General features: G+C 34.0%; 1 protein-coding gene and 1 long non-coding RNA gene across 5 annotated transcripts in view; both read left to right on the top strand.

The window, feature by feature from the left end:
- LOC125799090 (uncharacterized) overlaps positions 1–22,735 on the top strand; it is a 229,757-nt gene that overhangs the window by 157,236 nt on the left and 49,786 nt on the right. The window lies entirely within an intron of this gene.
- The window catches only part of atp2b1a (ATPase plasma membrane Ca2+ transporting 1a), a 242,731-nt gene continuing 223,692 nt past the window's right edge, over positions 3,697–22,735 (top strand). For 2 of the 4 annotated variants that reach the window (XR_007437937.1, XM_022671780.2), the window contains exons 1-2: positions 3,697–3,896; positions 18,603–19,055. Coding sequence is in view for 3 of the 4 variants with exons in the window: in XM_022671780.2 (XP_022527501.1) it covers positions 18,863–19,055 (193 nt within the window). In the remaining variant the exon portion in view is untranslated. The remainder of the gene's footprint in view (positions 3,897–18,602; positions 19,056–22,735) is intronic. The other 2 variants (XM_022671779.2, XM_022671778.2) reach the window with 1 other exon arrangement.

Below are 22,735 nucleotides of genomic sequence, written 5' to 3'. Positions count from 1 at the left end.
AGTGTAAGGTCTCTCATTATTAACAATTAGAACAGTGTACTCTCAAAGGTGGGGCACAAATTCTACTTTTTTATTCTTATCTTATGTGGAATATGTTGCAGATTTTTATGATCATTTGTCTTAGATAAGTAAGATACTTTGAATTGATCTTTTGACCTTGTAGTAGTAATTGTGTGTAATCAGAGCAGGCGTTGATGATAATATGTATGATATGTAGTTAATAATGTTATATAATGTAAGTAGGGGAATAGTAATAGTCTGTAAATGGAATGGGATCATGCGAGATGCCATCAAGTTAGATTGCATACACATAGTTAACCATTTTAGTAAAAAAAAAAGAAACAGTTTATCAGCTCTGTTAATTAGAGCATCAAAATTGTGACTTTCCAGTGTGGTAGTGCAGTAATAGGGGACAGGAGGTGGTTGCTCTCGTGTCTCTCTGCTTTGCTGGGACATCTGCTTGAGCTCTTCTACGAGCGTCCAATGGGAGAGGCTCTGAATAAAACCTCAGAAGTGGAAAGTGGCACAAATAAAAATAGGATCTGCGTCCCCTCCGCTCCCGAGGTTTTGGAAGCCGGAGAGGAAACTTAGTTGCCGCCCTCTTGTGAGTAAGAAAGGCCTACATTTGACGTTTAAATGAATGTGCTGCTACCTGGAGACGTCTGCACCTATCAGGCGGCTCTCAGGGGTGTTACACCTCATAGACACGTAATAGACGAATATAAACCAGGCTGTCTAAAGGCTCTCTGGCACAACACCTCCTCCATGCTGTGTGAGACTGAACATTAGCTGGCTTTTGGGCCTAAATGAGAGATTTAGGTTTAAATTATATGGTTGTAAACTCATATTATTGACAAAAAAGCCATAAATGGCTTATTATTTTATTTATTAATGAGGTCATGCTGTCATACAATATTTTTACTACATATTTTATGGACACTGTAAGTCCAGATTAGTTGAATTTCCCTTAAAAATTCGAGGAAACGGGTTGCATTGAAAAAGTTAAGTAATGGGTAATGAAAAAAAAAGTTAGCATACCTTAGAACATCAAGTTATTACAACTAAAGGGGAAGTTAATTTATTTATTTTTTTAGTTTTGTTATACTGTAAGACCGGAAAAGTTGAGTTTACTTAACTTTTTTAAAGCAGCCGCTTTGCTCAATTTTTTTTAAAGTAATGAGTAATGGGGAATGAAAACTTGAGTTAGCATAACTTAAAACATCAAGATATTACAACTAAAGGGGAAGCTGATTTATTTGTAAGGTAGCCCAGGGGGGGAATCACTACACACTGATGGTAAGTATCTGGTTAATCAGAAACTGTTGGACACACCCAGTATGCAAATAGATTGTGACAGAAGCCAATGGAAAAGAAGCTGTTAATGGCAAAACAGACTTAACTCAGTTATTATAAGATGGTTCACCTCAAAGTTCTCAGTTTGAATAGTACAGTATAAGTGCCCACAAATGTTCAACTAACTCAAAATAGTTGAGTAATGTTTAGAAATATCCAATTTTATATAAAACAGACTTAAATTATTTGAGTTCAAACAACGTATGGGTTTACAGTGTGGTAAATATGACGTTGTTTAGTGTAAATGTTGCTCATTTTTTAGTGTGAGCCTCCACCATTTGCAGTGCTGTGTGCTGATCGTGATGGTGCTTTCTCTTTCCTTCTTTTTCTTTCCCTCTTTTGTTTGAACCACCTGAGAGGCTTTGACATTTTTGCAAACCTACATAAAAATTAGATGAGCAGCTTATGATGCATCTCCAGCCAACCGTAGTCAAGCCTTCAAAACAAAATCATAGAAAGGAAATACACTGTCAGTGCAGCCACCACAAAAAACACTGCTGCTGGTTAGAGGTTGGTCTCTCAAAAGACACAACAGGGAAATTCCCATTTGCATATATATATTTTTCACTTTTAAAATATATACTTGCATGAAACTAAACTGAAAGCTAAAATTAGGCATTAAAAATAGTCAATTTAAATATGAGGATTTTGTTAAATTGTGTTTAACTTAATGACAACAGTCAGAAAGAGAGAATATAAGAATAAAACCTATATACTTTACCTAACAACTTTTGTTGTTTAAAAGGAAACTCCACTTTATTTATTTATATATTTTATTCTTTTTATATATTCATTTTGTGAAGAAACTTACCAAGTCAGAATTGTTCATATTTATGCCAGGAGATGTCAAACAAAGGAGATGTCTAAGAAACCTGAGAAAAAGAGTAGTTGATGCTCATTAGGCTGGAAAATTTTGGAAAACCATCTTTAAAAAGTTAAGACTCCACCAATACAAAGTCAGACAGATTACAGTGTACAAACAGGGGGAATTCAAGATCACTGTTACTATAACTAGAAGGGGTTAACCAACAAAGAGTGTATGTAATAGTTTGTGAGTTCACAAATGACCCCATGGTAAGTTCTAAGCAACTGAAGGCCTCTCTTACATAGGCTAATGTTCATGTGCTGTTTATATACAGCTCTGTAAAAAAATAAGAGACCACTTCAGTTTCTGAATTAGTTTCTCTGATTTTGCTATTTACAGGTTTATGTTTGAGTAAAATGAACATTGCTGTTTTATTCTATAAACTAAGGACAACATTTCTACCAAATTCCAAATAAAACTATCGTCATTCAGAGCATTTATTTGCAGAAAATGATAAATGGCTAAAATAAAAAAAAAAGATAATGCAAAAAAAAAAAAAAAAAAAACAAGTTCATATTCTTAATGTTTAAATGCTTAGAATCAATATTTGGTGGAATAACCCTGGTTTTTAATTAAAGCTTTCATGCATCTTGGCATTATGTTCTCCTCCGCCAGTCTTACACACTGCTTTTATATATATATATATATATATATATATATATATATATATATATATATATATATATATATATATATATATATATTTCTTATGGCATTTTTAAGTTTTACTGTACACACTACAGTGTGTTCTGTGTGCTGTTCCTTCGATCACTCACTCTCTCACTCTCTCGTGCCTCTCTCATGTCTGCTGTGTGACTCGGTTCTGCGGGACAGCACCACTGACTGAATCAAGATAGAAAGAAAACCTCTACGTCATGGAAACAATGACGTCAGGTTTGATTAGCCGCTGGGGAAGACTCGGCCCAGACTGTGGGCGGGGCTTACATACAGCACAGCAGCAGCAGATAGACAGATATATATATATATATATATATATATATATATATATATATATATATATATATATATATACGTATATATATATATATATATATATATATATATATACGTATATACGTATATATATATATACGTATATACGTATATATATATATATATATATATATATATATATAGAGAGAGAGAGAGAGAGAGAGAGAGAGAGAGAGAGATAGAGAAAGAGCGGTTCTGAGGTTCTGGTTTACAATAGACAGCTTAATTTAAAAGCTAATTTAAAGAAAATGGTTATTATCGTGATGTATATTGAACGCCGCTGGAACGCGATTATAAAAGTCTTCTTTCTCGCCTGACGTAACCGTTTCCAGCGTTGACTGACGTCCCGGTTGAGCCAATCAGAATCCGCGCTGTCTTCTCCGCCCCGCCCACATTTCCCGCCCACTTGACGCGAGTCACATGTCCCAAAGCGACGTTGGGGAGAGGGGCGGGGTTTCGTTGCAGATTGGAGGAGGCAGTCAGTCGGCGGAGGGAGAGAGAGGGAGAGGGAGTGTGTGTGGAGAGAGAAAGAGAGAGAGAGAAAGAGTGTGTGTGTGTGGGGAGTGTGTGTAGCGAGAGAGAAAGAGAGAAAGAAAGAGTGAGTCCTGGGAGAGTGAGGGAGTGAGGGAGACCTCCGAGACGCCTGCCGTTTGCTGCTGCTGCTGTGTGGCTGGCTGTGTGCGCGGTGAGTGGCATTTTCGCTATTATCTAAAGCTCTGTGCTGATATATAGCGTATATAAATATATATAATAGCTTATATATGGCTATATTAGTAGCTAGCATTTTAACCAGCTGAACCGGCGAGTCGGCGTTTGGTTTCGGTGGCCGCTAACGTTAACCGTCTACCGTTCGTTCCCTTCAAGCTGCTTCTTTTACATTTCGGCTTCTTTAGCATTAACATAATTAACATTATCTACCGGTTAACTAGCCAAATTGGCTAAAATCACCTACCTAATAGCATACTAACTAGCTAGTTAACTACTATTGCTAACTAAAGCTAGTTGACAATGAAGTGGGGGACAAGACAGTCAGAACAAGCTTAGCTAGCTGTAACTAGGTTTAGTCGTCTGTGTAACTGTTAACGTTATTTAGCTAGCTAAAAGCCAAATTTAAAAAACAAATTTAGCTAAAGGTATCACAGATAGGTTAATTAATTCAAGCTAATTAACTTAGTTATGTTAGGTTAACGTTAGCTGTGTGTAGAGTGTAGTAAATGAACTAACGTTAGTTAACCTAGCTTAGCTAGCGTTAGTTAAATTAATATCATGTTGACTAACTAGCTAACTTAACGTTTAAATACTACTTGCACAATATATGTAGATATTTAGCTATATATAACGTTAGCTAGCTAACTACTTGCACAACATGTGTATAAATATATATAACGTTAGATATATATATAGATAACAAGCACTAGCTTGTATCTAGTGTAAAACATCACTCATTGTATTGATTTCGTGAGCAGCTAAACAATAAAACACTGCGACAATGCAAAGGTTTAACGTTAATATCCACTAATTCGTTGTTGTTTTTTACAGTTTTTACCGGGTTTCTCTATTTATAGCTAACATTAGTTAACCACTGGTCTTTGCTTGTTGGAAAGTTGGTCGTTTCAATGGATTTCTATTGAGTTAGAATTAGTTAACCTAACCAGCGTTAACTACTAAGCTAACTAAGCTAGCTAGGTTAGGTTATTTGTCTGTTTATAGATATATAACGTTAGGTTAGCTAGAACATGTAGCTTTATCATATCAAGGATTTGATATATTAGCCTAGTGGAGTAGGATAAAGGCGTGCCTGGTTCATATAACGTTAAATAATACATATAATGAGTACTAAGCTGCATAGTTAGGTTAGGTGAAATCATGGTAACAGTTAATTGTCTGAAAATAGTAAAAAAAAAGACATTATGCAGCTTCTGCTGGGAGTGCTCTGCATAGTCTCCATGCGAAATGTATTAACTACAGGGTTGCTTAGCTAGCAATGGAAAACCACGTGTGTTTGTAGTGTTTTTAACGCTTTGCTTAAAGGTGTGAGATAAGCAGTTCGCTTGGAAAAAGGGTATACAAGTAGTTAACGTTACATCCATTTAATATCGATGTAAAGGTGCAACCAGTTAACAAACACTGCAAACAGACACATCTTTGAATGCATGGCTTGTTGGTTATCTAGCTAGACAGGTTAACCCTTTCAAATTCTGCATTCATTACAATGCACATTATGGGTTTTCTTTATTGTTTATCAAAATATTTTGTTGTATATAACAGTATTTGAGAGCTGTTGTCCATCAGAATAGACCATGAACCAGCCAATGAACACATTTATAAACCAATGAAACAGTAGCTTGGCCTTGTCCACTGCAAAAACATTGGAACAACAGTGGTACTAGAGCCATTGAGGCAAAGTAACTAATTTTTACGCTAATTTCTAATAATTTAAAGTGATTTAAAACACATGATGTTTAATCATGCTTTTTTCCCCTACTGTTTAGCGATGATTTAGAAAATAAAAGGCCAATATACACAGAGACTAATACATATTTTGCTTAATTGGATTTATGTGTTATATATATATATATATATATATATATATATATATATATTATAGTAGAATATATCTTCTTTTCTGTGCATTACAGACTGAAAACCACATTCATTCTCTACATTTTTTCACTATCACTGAAGATAACTCAGGTCTGAAAGGGTTAAGCTATCTACACTGTGGCAGCTTGCATGCAAGCAGCCAGTGTAAAGTGTAGATAATGTATTTAACGCTTGATGGATAGCTCAAAATCTAGGCAAAAGACCGGACTTGAACATTTTAGCTGCATGAGAAGAAGAAGAAAACCAGTCATTTGCACTAGATGGAAGATTAGATGAACCTAGATATAAGTAGATATAGCCAGAAACACCTTTTCTGTTCACAAAACCATATATATATATAATAAGATTACTTAGCTAGATACCAATCTAGATTAAAAACCCTGCTGTAAGGTTACTATGACTAAACAAGCAAGTTCACTGGCTAGCATTTATGAACACCAACTAATATATAGGTAATCTTAAATGTTTGGCTGAGTTATCTAGGTTATCTCAGTTAAATAACTGTCTAACTAGTTAACCTATCTGCTGTCTTCGCAGTCTCCTGTTGTCTTTGGGCGGCTCTAAATATCTAGGTTACACCTTTTTGTAGGTGCCTAACTGGTATTGTTTTTGTGTTATTTAATGTTTTATTGGTTTTAAAGTAATTGCAGTGTACAGGAATACAGCACATTAATCAATCTCAATGAGCAAATAAAATGATTTTTTGTTGGTAGCACACTTAAGAGAATAAGATAAGCACCAGTTTTATAGCACTAAAAGATTATATTAAATAAGTAAAGCAATCAATACATAAGCTTCAAGTCAATCAGATTTAAATATTGATATTTTCGGGTAAAAGAATTAAAGGGCACTTGTTTTATCAAATAGTTTTTTTCATACAGTTAAAGGCTGCTGTGTCTCTTTCCACAAAAGTAAAATTGTTAGATAACTACAAGATGCATAGAGCTGCTGTGCTACCATGCATTAGGCTAATTTAGCTAACTAACCTATCGCTAACTATCTGGGGAAATCTGTGCTGTTTGATATGGTGACCAAGCTATAACTACAATACAGCAGAACTACACTACGCCACGCTGCTGTTTTTATGTGCATTTATATTGAGATATAGCAAATACATGAACGCTAGTTGACTATCTAGTTTCCTCAATCCAAAAAATGCATGCCTGCTGTACATATAAAAATTTGTACTACATAAAATTAAGGTAGTTTGCCAACCTAAGGATCATGCAGCTTTTCTGAGGGTGTTCTGCAGAAACTCTGCATGCATGTTGTGTTAAAGAAAGATAACGCTCCAGTGCTCAGTCCGTTCTTTGCCCTATTTGCTTGATTTGTATCTACAAGCTTTGCAAACAGTTTAACTACCCCTAACTGTTCGCCATTGGTTGTACGGCAGCAGACAAGTGTGACCTTGCTGAGCTGCTGTGATATTGTTCTAGTTTTCTTTTTTGTGTTTTTGAGTGTACAACTACTGGTCACAAATTTATAGCTGTTAATATTAGTCCATATCATGTCTTATATGCTTTTAAACACACTACTGCTTATTAGAGTATCTTACATTATTGATTACTGGAGCACCTGTCACTAATCTCTTTAATAATTAAACACTCATGTTGTTTTGGGCTATTGTGAACAGTTAGCTATAGTTATACCTGTTCATATAATGTAATATATAATAAACCACCTGCATATTTATTATATTTCATATACTCTTATATGCTTGTGCTACTTGTGCTTGATTTGACAGATTTGATTAGCTAGCTTTTCACCTGAATTGATGCATGAATGCAGTGAACAAAATTATTAATGTTGTTAGTTACTGCAGGTCTCAAAGATTTCAGTTTGACAGACCTGAGAAAACTATATGTGAGCATTTATATATAAAGTATGCAAATGAAGAATTTGATATTTCTAGGTATTTGGGTTTTTATTATAAGTTAAATAGCTGTTATCTAAGTAAAATTGAGTTATTGTTCTTGGTTTCAGTAGGATTAAGACTCTAATTGTAGTATGTGTGCATAAAGTATAGTAAAAATATAGCTGAATTTGCTACAGTGCAAAACAAAGAAATAAACCTTAGATAACACGCATGTATTGGGGGAAAATATATTTAATAGGATTGAATTGTCAATAAAGTGGAAGCTTAAAATGAAAAGTGGTTACAGTTCAGTTTAAAAAAAAAATCAACAAGAGGAATATATGTTTAATATATGTTTATATACCTGCAGAGCTAGCTGGCATGCTTGCTGAAATATATATATATATATATATATATATATATATATTTATGATGGCATATTCTAACTTATGAGGGAAGCTAAAACTTGATTAGCTATAACCTCCTCTGAGCTACGTCTCAAAAGATAAAGGTGAATTATGGTGGTTGCATAAAGTATATATGCATGAGTGCAGTGTGATTTTAACAGAAATACATTTGCGCTGCCTGTCTCTTTATTCTGACAAATCCATATAATAGCACAGCATTTATATACCACAAGTCAAATCTTGGAATGGAATCTGTCTTTTATTGATAATTAAAGGAACATTTGACAATAATGTGGTTGAAATTATCAATGGTCAATGGATTTTCTGATTGCCAAATAATCAATTCTTTATATTGACCTCCCAGGTATGATTTGACTGATACAGTTATGATTGGAATATCTATAAAATTTGACTTTGTGCTTAGACATCATTTGAAGTGTAATGATTTACTCGACTGTAAAATAGACTGCTACCCTTTGACTGCGTCATATTGGGTATCAGGGCCTTTGGACTGCTGCTGTTTTATGCACACGTACATCTTTTGCGTTTGATATATATATATATATATATATATATATATATATATATATATATATATATATATATATATATATATATATATATATATAAAGAGAACCCTATTAATAGTTTGTCTGTGTATAACTGTAAAAAAATGCAGTAATTGAATAATAAAGCATGTTATGCAATCAAAATGTCTTAAATAAAATGTAATGTACTTCTTGGTATAATAGCAGTACAGTAAGAAGTTTCTCTTATTTTTTTTTTATTTATTAGTATTGCATTTTGTATTTATTCTTATATTTTGTGATTACTTTTGTTTTATTTTTTATAAAGAAATAAAAGAAAGAATTTCAGATTTTTACATATAATTATTCTCAGACATCCCAGCAATAAATACATATAGCAGAAAGCTATATATATGCATGTGGATTCATACATTCAAATGAAGAATGTGTGTGTGTGTTTGTGTGTATTTGTGTGTGTGTGTGTGTGTGTGTGTGTGTGTATGCATGAGATGTGTCCTCAGATAGCCCTAAGTTAACTATCTGTTTACAGATGCTAATTCATGAAAGATCAGTACCAGCAGTCGAACATTAAAATATGAACCCATTTAAAAGCCTTCATAACTATCCGCCCATCAGCTTTCAGCACAGGAATCCCAAGGGTGTGTTCCACTGTTAAAAATATAACTCTATCTAATATTGAACAGTTATTTATTATTATTAAAATAAACTAAAATATATCAGTACTCTTGCAGATCAGCCCAGCGCAGTATTATTCTGTTATAATATCAACATCACTTTGTTTTTCCTCTTTTCAACAAAGGTCATAAGGTTTAGGCTGTTATGTAATCGCTACTGTAGTGATGTTCTGCTGAATTTAATGTTTCAGGGTGCTTTCAGACTGCAAGCACTGAGCAAAGAAAACCTAAATCTTACTATTAAGAGAAAGCTTTATTATGACACATTGGTTTTAATGATTTAATGATTTAATAATTAGGGTAGATACCAAAATTAAGCCCAATCATCTGTTCTGTAGATCACCAAGAAAGGCCATGTCTTTTCATGAATAATAAATGAATGTTTACTGATTGGGAGCACATTTAATTGTATTACTGTTACTGAACATAATATTAGTGTAAATATAAACACTGTTAATGATTTAAATACACAGAAAACAAAATTAAGAGAGCACTTCAGTTTCTGAATCAGTTTATCTGATTTTGCTTTTTATATATTTATAATATTGTCATTTAAACCATTTATCTACAGAAAATGAGAAATGACTGAAATAACAAAAACAGATGCAGAGCTTTCAGACCTCAAATAATGCAAAGAAAACAAGTTTTAGGAGTTCAGAAATCAATATTTGGTGGAATAACCCTGGTTTTATTCACAGTTTTCATGAAATTCTTGGCATCATGTTCTCCTCCTCCACCAGTCTTACACACTGCTTTTGGATAACTTTATGCTGCTTTACTCCTGGTGCAAAAATTCAATTTTTGCACCAGTTCAGCTTGGTTAGATGGCTTGTGATCATCCATCTTCCTCTTGATTATATTTCAGAGGTTTATAAATGGCTTAGCAAAGTATATTTTTTTATATATTTTTAGTGCTCCAAAAAACATGTATTTTCATGGATAAATAATAAATATCTAGTGTTTGGGAGCACATTTAATTACATTACTCAACATAATACAAGTGTAACACTATATAACACTAAAATAATGCTTTAAAGAAAAAAAAAAAATATATATATATATATATATATATATGATAACTGTATCATATAAGATTCCATATATATATATATATATATATATATATATATATATATATATATATATATATATATATATATATATATATATATTTATATATATTTATATATATGGAATCTTACCTTAGATAACCGCTTTTAAAAGCAGGTTGAGTGGACACAGACTCCTGAGAGCTGTAACACTGTGTAACTTTAGTCCTATCTTTGTAAAATCTTGAAATATTACCCTACCCCACCAGCAGATATGGTTGTTTCACTTCCTCTTATAAACAAATGCTCCTGTGCAGGTGTCCGTAGTGCACTTTGTATAGGTCAGTGATGTAAAAGTGAACATTCAGGATATATACTACCAGTTAGAAGCTTTAGAACACCCCCAATTTTTCCCTTTATTCTTCATGACTTACCGTATTTTACCAACTACACCGTATTATAAGGTGCACTATTAGTTAACGTCTATTTTCTGGTGTATTGTCATACATAGGGCGCACTGGATAGTAAGGTTCATTTAAACGATTCTAGTAAGGAACAAGGGTGTCTCCTAGGTAACCAAAACTCGTTGATTACTCTCCTAGGTAATCAACTTGGTTTGTGCCTCCGGAAGTGCACAAACACAACAGATTACATATTCAATCAGTAAATATCAGTTCTTTCCACAGTTTAACAACATTCAGATATTTAAATGTCATTGTTTTTAGAGATGGCAGAAATAATCGTTGACTAATCGACTAATCGAAAAAATAATCGTCAGATTAGTCGACTACCAAAACAAGAGTAAAGGCATAAAGTTATCCAAAAGCAGTGTGTAAGACTGGTGGAGGAGGAGAACATGATGCCAAGATACATGAAAACTGTGATTAAAAACCAGGGTTATTCCACCAAATATTGATTTCTGAACTCTTAAAATTATATTATGAATATGAACTTCTTTTCTTTGCATTATTTGAGGTCTGAAAGCTCTGCATCTTTTTTGTTATTTCAGCCATTTCTCATTTTCTTCAAATAAATGCTCTAAATGAGAATATTTTTATTTGGAATTTGGGAGAAATGCTGTCTGTAGTTTATAGAATAAAACAACAATGTTCATTTTACTCAAACATAAACCTATAAATAGCAAAATCAGAGAAACTGATTCAGAAACCGAAGTGCTCTCTTCATTTTTATATCCCCAGTGAGTGTATATCTGCGGATTTATGTAAAAGATAAAGAGCTGGATGTTTTGCTCCAGTTATCCAGGGTGACATGTATCTTACATGGGCTATTATGGAAAACTGGCCTGTCTAATATGACAACTTTTACATTTTACTGCTGTTTACTCATAACACAGTGTTTTCATTCCAAGCTCAAGACAAAGCAGTCATTTATGGGTCTTACGGACAAAACGAGTTTTGCTTGTGACGTATTCTCTAAGCTAAGTTATTTTGTGCTAAATACAAGCTGATAAATTGCAGAGATTTTGATCATGAGCTTTTAAATTGTTTGGTTTTCTATACGATTAGTTGCTGGTTAAACATCATCCCACAGAAGTCTACTTTTATTAAAGCGATCACTCTCATGTGGCTCTCAAATGCGAATATGAGATTTACAGATTACTTTATTGTGTTAATATCAGATAATAGCTGCATATTTCTTTTTTTTTTTTCAGTTTTTTCTACAGTAAACAGGTTTTAGGCAGTGGAGACTCTTGCATCACTACTGAACATGAACTAGTTTGTTTAAATTGTTATGAATTAAAGTTGGAAGGTTAATCGAATTCATTTGATTCTTCAGTAATTCAGTTATTCTAATAATGGGATAAAGGAGATTATCTTTATATAGAAGCTGGATAGTGAATTTCAGTAGATAGACAATTCATTCTGTTAGAAATGGCTGAAATAACAAAAAAAAGATGCAGCACTTTCAGATCTCAAATAATGCAAAGAAAACAACAAGTTCATGGAGTAAACCTGGTTTTTAATCACAGTTTTCATGCATCTTGGAATCATGTTCTCCTCCACCAGTCTTACACACTGCTTTTGGATAACTTTATGCTGCTTTACTCCAAAAATTTAAGCAGTTCAGTTTGGTTTAATGGCTTGTGATCATCCATCTTCCTCTTGATTATATTCCAGAGGTTTTCAATTTGGTCAAATCAAAGAAACTCATTTTTTTCCCAGAGCTGTATGTTATATAACAGTAATTTATTTATATATTTTAAACATTTCCTGATTTAACTGAAATACAGGGTGATTTTGTGCACTGTGTCTAAAATAAAAAGCTAAATGTAGAGTTGAAATAGTCTGAGTACTATTTGTGAAGAAAATAGTTTTAAAAATTGTTTTAAATTAAATGTAAAGGAAACAGTAGCTTGTGCATCACTTTAAATTGTTTAAGTATTTAAAAACAAGTAAAAAAGACTGAATTATGTAAGTAATCAAGACTCTCTCATATAAATTTGAGTAATTCGGTGATGATTTTATTTTACAGTATCGCCCAGCCCTAACTAAAGCTCAGTGCTGGCAATACAAAGCTCAGACATTTGCTCTGTTTACTCAATTACTGTGCAAATGATTCTTAATCAGTTACACAGGTAACAAGGATGTTACACACCTCAGTGAAGGATCATAGTCGCTTCATAATCACAATATACTACTAATGTGTACTCAGTGTTCAGTTACGTCAGTGTGTGTGTGTGTTCTCAGATTTAGTCATTCCTACATGTACTGTATGATTTACTGTGTAAAATGCTGTGTTTATAAATGACATTACATTCTTCGCTGTATGGGATTGTGTATTGCTATGAGCGGATCTACATATATTGACATATATCAATATTTGAACACAGGCCTGGTCTGTTTGTGTCCTTTTTCTCAGACCGGTGTGCTGTTTGTCCAGATGAGCTGACATTTATGAGGAAGTTATTTTTGTCTCTACACACAGAGCATTATCTTCCTGAGAGTTCCTGCATGTGTGAAGATTGGGGCGGAGAAAATAACAAGAAAATCGTATTGGGTTTTAACCCTTTGTGCAGTAGATAAAGTAGTATTCTTTTATAGCGTCTTGTTTTTCAAAATATCATTAAATTGTGTTCATTTAAATGAGGTGATTTACTTGTGCTGTTGAATGTAGTTCCCTCAAATTATACATTTATTTTTTCTGTTTTTGGTTTTTAATATTAATTCAGTCACATTTCAAGGCTTTAGGATTTTAAATTATATTCAACTCATTTAAATTAATCACATTCAATCACATTCATCATTAAAGTATTTTAAGCTGTAAAATACTATACTGAGCAAATGAATGAATAAGTTGCACAGATTAAAAAGCTCCCTGTAATAAACATCAATCAGCAACAGATGCTGTAAATGCTGTATATCTTCCTACAACTATAGACCAATTTATTGCAGCTGCTCTTTTATTCACCTAAAAACTACAAAACTATTATAGAAGAAACTCACACATGCCAAATGTATTTTCATGAGATTCTAGATTATATAAATATATCTTAAAAAGAATAACTCAACTATAAAACATTGGTTACATTAATAGCTGAAATATGTTGCTCTTTAATAATAAATATTCAATCCCTGTTGAACAATTTTACCATAATTTGATGAGAGGGTTTGTATAATCATGTCCCATTAGAATAAACTGGTCGAAATAAGTAAAAAAGGATGTTCTTTATTATTTTAGTCAATCTGCCCAGTGGGCTTTTATTATGAAGCTGAAAATGGCAGATTAGACAAATATTGCTCTCAGCTAATTGGTGATGCTAGCTGTTTTCTGAGCTAAATTAATAGCTGGTGTTTGATAACAGATGGATGGCACTGTGCTGGTTAGATTAGTAGGTTCTGTGGTTTTGATATGATAGGTGAATTGTGGTTATATTTATGTCCAGTCTTTAGTTGTTGACCTCTGAAACCTAGCTAGTGAATGATTAGTCGACAATAGCTAGCGGCTCAATGCTAGGTAAGAGCTGAAGTCTGCAGTACGGATTGGAGGGTATTTTCCCAAATTCTAGCTGTTTTACAAGATGAATTAATGGCTGATGTTTGGTATTGGAAGGATATTACTCTACTGGTTAGATATGATATGTTCTGCTGTTTGATATGTTGAGTGTATGATGTCTGTACATTAATCTGCTTTTCAGTTATGAAGGTTAAAACATCAGCATAAGGCTGTAGTTTGGACTGGGGAATGGGCAGTGAGTGGAAACTGGTACATACTGGACTGGTTTTTAGTGTACTTGAGAGTAGGACTGCACAATATATCGTTTAAGCATCATTTCGATGTGTGCATATACAATAGTCACATCGCAGGACATGCAATGTTATTTAAGGCAATTAAATCAAACACGTCATGTTGCATTAATTTGAGAAGTAGTTATTTTCAGTTACAGCTGAATTCACGCTTTTAATCCCAGAAAAACGCTCTTTTTTACCTTTTTAAAAGCCATTTAAATGCCTGATTAAAGGGCTGATTACTGTGTTTTGTTGTTTTTCTCTGGTTTTGAGTGCTGAGTTTATATTTGTAATGAAAATTTTCTCCAATATCGTGCAACCCTCTTGAGAGTCCATCATTTAAACCAATAAAGTTGATGAGTGCTGTGTAATTAGTTAAAATTTTGGAAATTATGTTATGGAAGTTTTGTTTAGTATCTCTGCTTACCTGAATGCATTACACTTAAACACTTTGTTTGATAACTGAATTTCTCTCCAATCTATAAGGCTGCAGTGTTTTACAGGAAGAATTAATTGTGCAAAATGGGAAACTCTGACAAACACTGTCTGAGTCAAACCGGGCACCTTTACTTTAGGGTACACCTTTCACACAGAAATGGTCTGACCCACTTCAGCAACAGCCAGGGTGGGGGGATGGAGAAGGGGCAGACGGGGGGCTGCTAAAAATACATCATTGCCTGCGGCTCCAGTGTAGAGGGATCCCTGGAATTGGTGTCCTTGACTCACATGCATAATATTGGCACATACAGTGAGGGGGGTCCAATTACCAGCCTGGACCATGAGGGTTTTCCTAATGTTTTCTTAGATTAGTGCTTTTTAATGTTACGTATGACCCCTAAATTAGTGGCTTAGTTAAGAAGATTAAAACTGATGAAAAATTATGAGTTTCTTTGATTTTACCAAATTACAAAAAATCTGGATTATAATCAAGAGGAAGATGGATGATCACAAACCATCAAATCACCAAGCTGAACTGCTTAAATTTTTGCACCAGGAGTTAAACAGCATAAAGTTATCCAAAAGCAGTGTGTAAGACTGGTGGAGGAGAACATGATGCCAAGATGCATAAAAACTGTAATGTGATTAAAAAACAGGGTTATTCCATCAAATATTGAATTCTGAACTCTTAAAACTTTATGCATTATCTTTGTATTTATCTTTGCATTATTTGAGGTCTGAAAGCTCTGCACCTTTTTTATTTTTTATTTCTCTAAATGACAATATTTTTATTTGGAAATTGGGAGAAATGTCCGTAGTTTATAGAATAAAAAAAATATATATTTTTTTCTCAAATATATACATTATATACAGCTCTGGACCACTTCAGTTTCTCTGATTTTGCTATGTATAGGTATTTGTGCAATTGCACATTAATACAAATGGCACCTTCATCATATAAGCAATTGCACATTTCAGACATTCTTATTTATTCTGTCTTTACTCATCCCAAAAATTCAGAAAGTCACACAGATCTGCATTGTAGCCCAGTATAGGAACAGTTAGGAAGATTGAGAGCCATTTCTCACCCATACTATCCCAAGCTACGAGTTTGCCAATCCAGTCACAATGATTTTCCACTGTTGTGACACGTGACCTGCTCTGCAACCCTAAACTGTCACTGTGCAACAAATGTTGGCACTTCAGTCATCTTGGTCAAACTGATTCTCAGTGATGATGCCTGAAAGCGTGAGAGTTGTATAAGCAGTGCTTTCTACTCTGTAGGGAACTCGCTCTTACAGGCTGCACTGTTTAGAAAACAGAGAAACATAGAATTACAAGAAAATGTCATCTTGTTCTATGTGACTTGAATGGTCTTGATCAATAGACTTAGAGCCTTATTTTAGTGATCTATAGGTGAGTCATCAACTGCACACTGTGCAGCTTGATTTAGGGCCGTGTCAGTGTGTCTTTGCTATCGTAACGGCGGGAAAAGTACACCTTGCTCAGCTCGAAATGCGCAAAAGGCATGTACTAATTCTCTTAATTGTTTTTTTTGGGTGCAATGTGCAAAAAACATATCAGTGTGTCACTTGCCTCATATTCCCTATAAGAGCCAGGTGTGCTCTGACTTCGGTGGATTGCTATTTTAACTGTGCAGCGCTTCTTTGAAAATAGACTTTTGCCTTTTATAAGGGTATACAGTATGTTCCTCAAAAGATTCATGCTTTAATATAAAGTGTTTTATGAGTATTGGGCTTGTCTTTTTGCAGATGTGTGATTAAATCGACAGTATTATAGATTAAATTGGCTTTGTAAATTACCTTCAATATTAGGGCTCAATTTACACAAACGTACAATCCTATACAAGTCTATTTTAAATGCATTAGAAAAGTGGGGTGCACTGCGGTTAAGAGGCTAAAACTTGCAGAACTGCAGGAAATTGATTTTATGTGTGAAAGGTAACTGTGATCTAAACTACACTTGACTGATGCTAGTCTGGAGGCCATGTACTGGATTTAGTTTAAGGATTTAGTTTTATTTAAAGGTAATATAAAAAGGTTTATTTTAGGTAACTTGGGAGAATCTGGATGAATTGGCCCATTTATCAAGAATTTATGACATTATGACATTGATGATATTGGCTGTAATTTAGCTTGTGCACAACTCTGTACTGCAGTCTTTGCCATATTTAATGTCCAGCTTTGTAGTAAAGTAATGATATATGTGGTGAAGCAGCTAAATAATCTATAACTCGATTTGTTGGCACTTTGTTTTAATTGTATTTGCCAATTTTACAAATTATATCACAATGTTTCATGGTATTTTAAGAACACACTACTGCAACAAAATGAACATTACATTGTTTTATTGCATATATGTGATATGATATGGCACATCCCTGACTGAGATATTAAAAAAATACAAGAATTGTATCAGATTTTTAACAGAAGTCAATGATCCAGAATGTCATGATAGTAATAATAACACACTCTAAATATCTCCATATATACAGGATTAAAGTAAAATAAATGACACTGGACGGATATAATCTTTAGTAGAGTAAAGTCTCCAGTAGGTATATATTAAAGTAAAATTAGAACAGTGTGAATTTTTCTTTTGCTAAAAACATTAACAAAAAAAGAAAAAGTAGTACCCTGATGTGATAGAGGTGGTTGATATGGCACCATGTTTCAGGGTATAATATTGATCACCATATTCAAAAATGTCGTCGATATTAGAGCTGTGCGATTAATCAATTTTATCGTTTAATTCGAATTTACAGTTAAGGACGATGTGTTTTTATAAAAAAACGATTTTCTCTGACTTTTAATTTTCACCACAGACAAAACTAAATAAATAAAAACTAGTTTTTAACCATTTCTTTATCACCTATTTGGTTTTAGTAGGGAAAAAAATTGATTTAAATCGAAAATCTGATTTTTTTTTTTTTTTTTTTTTTTTTTTAACAAATTTAAAGATTTGATTTTTGGGCCATATCACCCAGCTCTAGTCGATATTTATTATTACACACTTTACAATATGGCACACACCTAGTTTTTTATTTTATTGACTGAAATCACAATGTGTTTTGGTTTATATACTATGTAAACTGCACTTGTGCAGTGTTCATGATGCTCAACACAATCAACGCTGCTTAAGAACGTAATGTAACATTGGTGTTTTATTTTAGACCCAAGGCCGTGAGTATAATTTATTTTCTTGCTTAGTTGCTTTACATGCTTGTGTACGTAGCGTTATTCATGGCACAGTAGTTGGGAAATGCTGTTCTGCATGGCAGGCTTGTTCCCACGCTGCTCCTCAAATAAATGCTGATCTATTTACCCTGCAAAAGCGCGTAGTGTGTCATGTTGAACCTCAGCCAGTGACCTGGGGATCCTGCTTTCTATTTTTAGGTCTAATGGAATCTTTTGCTGAACTTCAGGTGTTCTGTGTTTAATTTCATAACAACACGGTGTGGTTCTGCTGCACCGTCTGTCTGTTTTTATTGGTTTATTGGTTTATTTTTGTGAATAACCTTTTTGATTTGTCTTTTTCCTCTCTCTCAGCTCCCAGATCTGTATGGCCAGTGTTCAGTGGATCTGTGAGACTCCAGTCAGCATGAACGAATAAGCTTCTGCTGCAAGCTGAGGGAAATGGCTCTTGAATTGTCCCAGTCCTGCCACCTACAGTCGGTCCTCCTCTTCCTCCTCCTCTGAAGGACGTCAGCTGTTTATGGGAACTACTGGCTTTGCTCTCCTGAGGATTTAGCTCTCCTTTTGGGACGCCGTTTTTCCATCGTCGCAGAAGTGCTGTGCAACTGGGCGACATGGCTAACAACTCCTACAGTGGGGTGAAGAACTCCGTGGCAGAGCCCAATCATGAAGGAGAATTCGGCTGCTCGCTCAAGGAGCTGCGTGGTCTCATGGAACTGAGAGGGACTGAGGGAATACGCAAAATCCAGGAAACGTACGCGGATGTAAATGGACTCTGCAGCAGGTTAAAAACATCGCCTGTGGATGGTATATATATGCTCTTCTTACATTTTTATTTATTTAATTTAATTTATTTATTTATGAGAATGTTCAGCACGGGCAGACCTGTTTAATTGGCAAATGTGCTTTAAATTAACAACACACTGAGCAGAAAATGAGAAAAAGTGAGCAGAACCCTTCCTACTACTACTACTCTACTGCTGCTGCGTCCAGAGAAGGCAATGCTGTCAAGGATTCAAGGAGATTTTACTGTCATTCGCATCACATGTGGTTTACTCCCAAGAGCTGCTGTTAAAATAGATATATAGATAAAATAAGATAACACAATAAAATAATACAATAAAAATTGAATACAACAATATATATATATATATATAAAGATAAAAACACACAAAAAAATTAATAGTAGGCCAGAGTGCGAGTTTTGCTATAGCAGCATGATAATGTAATTAAAAGTAGTTGCTGTTGGATGATAAAAAAAAACAAAAATGCAGTACTACAGTTCGAAGTCATAAGTCATTTAAAAAAAAAAAAAAAAAAACGATATTTCACAGTAGAAAGTGCCCATTTTGTGATTTTAAAATGATCTAACTTACCTATATCAGGTGTACTCAAAGCTACAAAGCTTAGACTGCTAATTTGATACCCCCAGATAGGGCTGGGCGATATGGCTCTAAAATAATATCACGATATTTCATGGTATTTTTTACGATAACGATTATTATATATTTCGTATATAAAAAAAAAAAGAATTGTATCAGGTTTGTAACAGAAGTCAATGATCCAGAATATCATGATGCTAATAATAATAGACTCCAAATATCTCCATATATCCAGGATTAAAGTAAAATAAATGATACTGGACAGATATAATCTGTCTCTAGTAGATATATAATGGGTAATGAGAACAGTGTGAATTTTTCTTTTGTTAAAAAATACAAAAAAGTAGTATTCTGATGTGATAATTAGGGGGGGATGATATGGCACGATATTTCAGGGTATAATATCGTCCATGATATTCAAAATTGTTGGCGATATTATCAGTACGATACGATATTGCACACCCCTACTCCAAGATAATTACTGCATTTTTACTGTGTTTCATATTTCATGTTAAACTGCAGACATTCATGCACTAGTTCAGAACACAGGACTTTCTTTTTTTATATTTGCTTTTTTTCCCCCGCTTTAGCTCAAGTAGGGATGTAGGGTTATATATATTGATACTGAACAATCTAATACATTTTAGTGAGCACAGCCCCAAGACAGGAAAAATGGCAATCATGACTTTTACATGTAGAAAAATGAATGAAGATGGGTACATTTGTCGTACATCACATCACTATTTTCAGTAAACTGATTGTAAGCCAGTACAGGTGTGTCCAGTCATGAATATATAGTCATGTACCGGTCACATATATTTCATTTGTGATGAAAATTACAGCAGGATGGAGTGAAATATTTAATGGGAAAGTCGTTCTCTGAACCGTGGGCCGCTGAGCCTCTTGATCTACTGCAGGTTGCAGGTTGTGATCTACTCAGCTTTGGAACTGTTTGTTTGCTGAGCACCCACTTCACACACGGCATCACCATGGCTGAGTGTATGTTGTGAATAATTGCAGAACGAGCGACATCATGGAGGACGGCATTATTTTAGGCATCGCTCGACCTCTCTCTCTCTTTATTTCGCTCTCTTTTCTCTCTTTCTGTTTCTCTTTCTCTTGCTCTCTCTGTCCTTCTGTCTTTGTTCCACTCTCTTTCTAGATCTCTCTCTCTCTCGCTCTCTCTGAATCCCTGTCTCTTTCTTGCTTTCTCTTTATCTCTCTCGGTCGCTCTCTCTCTTTTGCTCTCTCTCTCTGAATATTTTTCTCTCTGAATCTCTCTAAATCTCTTTTTTTATGTGTCTCTCTTTTGTCTCTTTCTGTATGTCTCTCTCCTCTTTCTTTCTCTTTATGTCTTTCTCTCTCTCTCTCTCTCTTGAATTGCTGGCTCTCTTGCTGTCTCTCTATCTCTCTCGGTCGATCTCTCTCTGTCACTCTTTTTGTCTTTCTCTGTCCCTCTGTCTCGATCTCTCTGAATTTCTTTTTTAAGTGTCTCTCGTCTCTTTTTGGATGTCTCTCTCCTCTTTCTTTCTCTGGATGTCTCTCTTTCTCTCTCTCTTTGTCTTTTTCTCTGTCTCTCTCTATCTGTCTCTCTCTGAATTGCTGGCTCTCTTGCTGTCTCTCACTATCTCTCTGTTGCTCTCTCTCTGTCTCTCTCTCTCTCTCTCTCTCAGTTCCTTTCTTTTATAATGTATAATGCCCACATGGCTCGCTATATAACAAAACGCTCCGGTAGAAACTCTGGACGCACAGTGATATTGGATTAATGTTGGTATTGGATGTGTAGATGTCTCAAACCAATACTTACTGATATATTTATTGCACGCCGGAAAGGGACCAATGATGCTGGCCAATGGGAGTGGGTGATATGACTGAACTATATTATTAAATGGTCTTTTTGTGATAGCTATATTCTTGGCCAGACTTTATTTTTATGTTGCAACAAAATAATAATAAATATTGAAGTATTATTTCATTTATTTTTACATTTAAGTGTTTCATACATTCAGTGCATCTAAAGCTAAAACATCTAAAAATGTTTATTTTATTCTGTAAACGTTAACTTACCAAGATCCAGAATTCTTATAAAATAGTACATAAAATTAACACATAAATAAAACAGTAGTGTAATATAACAAAAAGTGTAGCATATTTATTGAAAGCATAAAAATAATAATGAATAATAATGAATGAATGCACAAAAAATAAAAGTAAATGGAGTACAATCATAAAAATCAATACAAAATAGGCTGCTCTCAAGAATATCATATCACAATATATTGGAGTTTTTTTTTATTCTCTTATTAGATCTGTTATTTTTGTTTTATTTTGGCTTTATTTCGATCAGATTTAGTCAATTAGTCAACTATCATTTGTGCCATGTCCTCCATCTCTCTAAATAAGATAGAAACAGCTGAACATAAGATTTAAAAGCCATTTAAGTGTCCAGATGTTGTTTAAATGTGGAAAGTTCTGATATTTAGTGAGTAAATATGTGATCTGTTATGTTTGAACTCTTTTGGAGTTACAAATGAACGATTAGTCGACAATGAAATTTGTAATCGACAAAATTAAGTAATTTACTTTGTCGATTATATCAAATAATTGTTGCAGCCTTATTTTTGAACTTGTTAATTTAATAAAGAGGTTTTAAAGCTGAGAAAAGTCTATATAAGGAGCAGTTAGCTCAATAAATGTGGACCAAAAAAAAATGTGAAGACAAATTTCTTAGAAGAAATCTTTCATTTTATTATTGTTTGTTTAAAGCTAGTTAAAAGCCAAAATGCATTTACATGTTATGTATTTACATATTTATATCAGCGTATATAAGCGTGTAATATTACTTTTCCACATCAGTTAATTCCTGATAATTAATGATTTTGGAAAGATTTGGAAGAGTTTTTTAGCATTCCTCAAAAAACAAAGCATTGCTGATTAATTATGCTGTACTGGTCTCTGCCAGGAGCGAGAAGCGACTGTATGCAAATTTCCTGAATCAGACATTTGTTCTGTTGTGTTCCGCTGTGAACAACACTCCAACCATCCTCATGTGTAACTGAGAAATGTTGTGTGAGTGTTTTAATGAAGGACGGACGTTCCTCCAAT

Source organism: Astyanax mexicanus, chromosome 2, assembly GCF_023375975.1.
Source record: "Astyanax mexicanus isolate ESR-SI-001 chromosome 2, AstMex3_surface, whole genome shotgun sequence".
Lineage (NCBI taxonomy): Eukaryota > Metazoa > Chordata > Actinopteri > Characiformes > Acestrorhamphidae > Astyanax > Astyanax mexicanus.
Note: the sequence above shows the minus strand (reverse complement) of the source record. Positions and strands in the feature narration are given on the sequence as shown.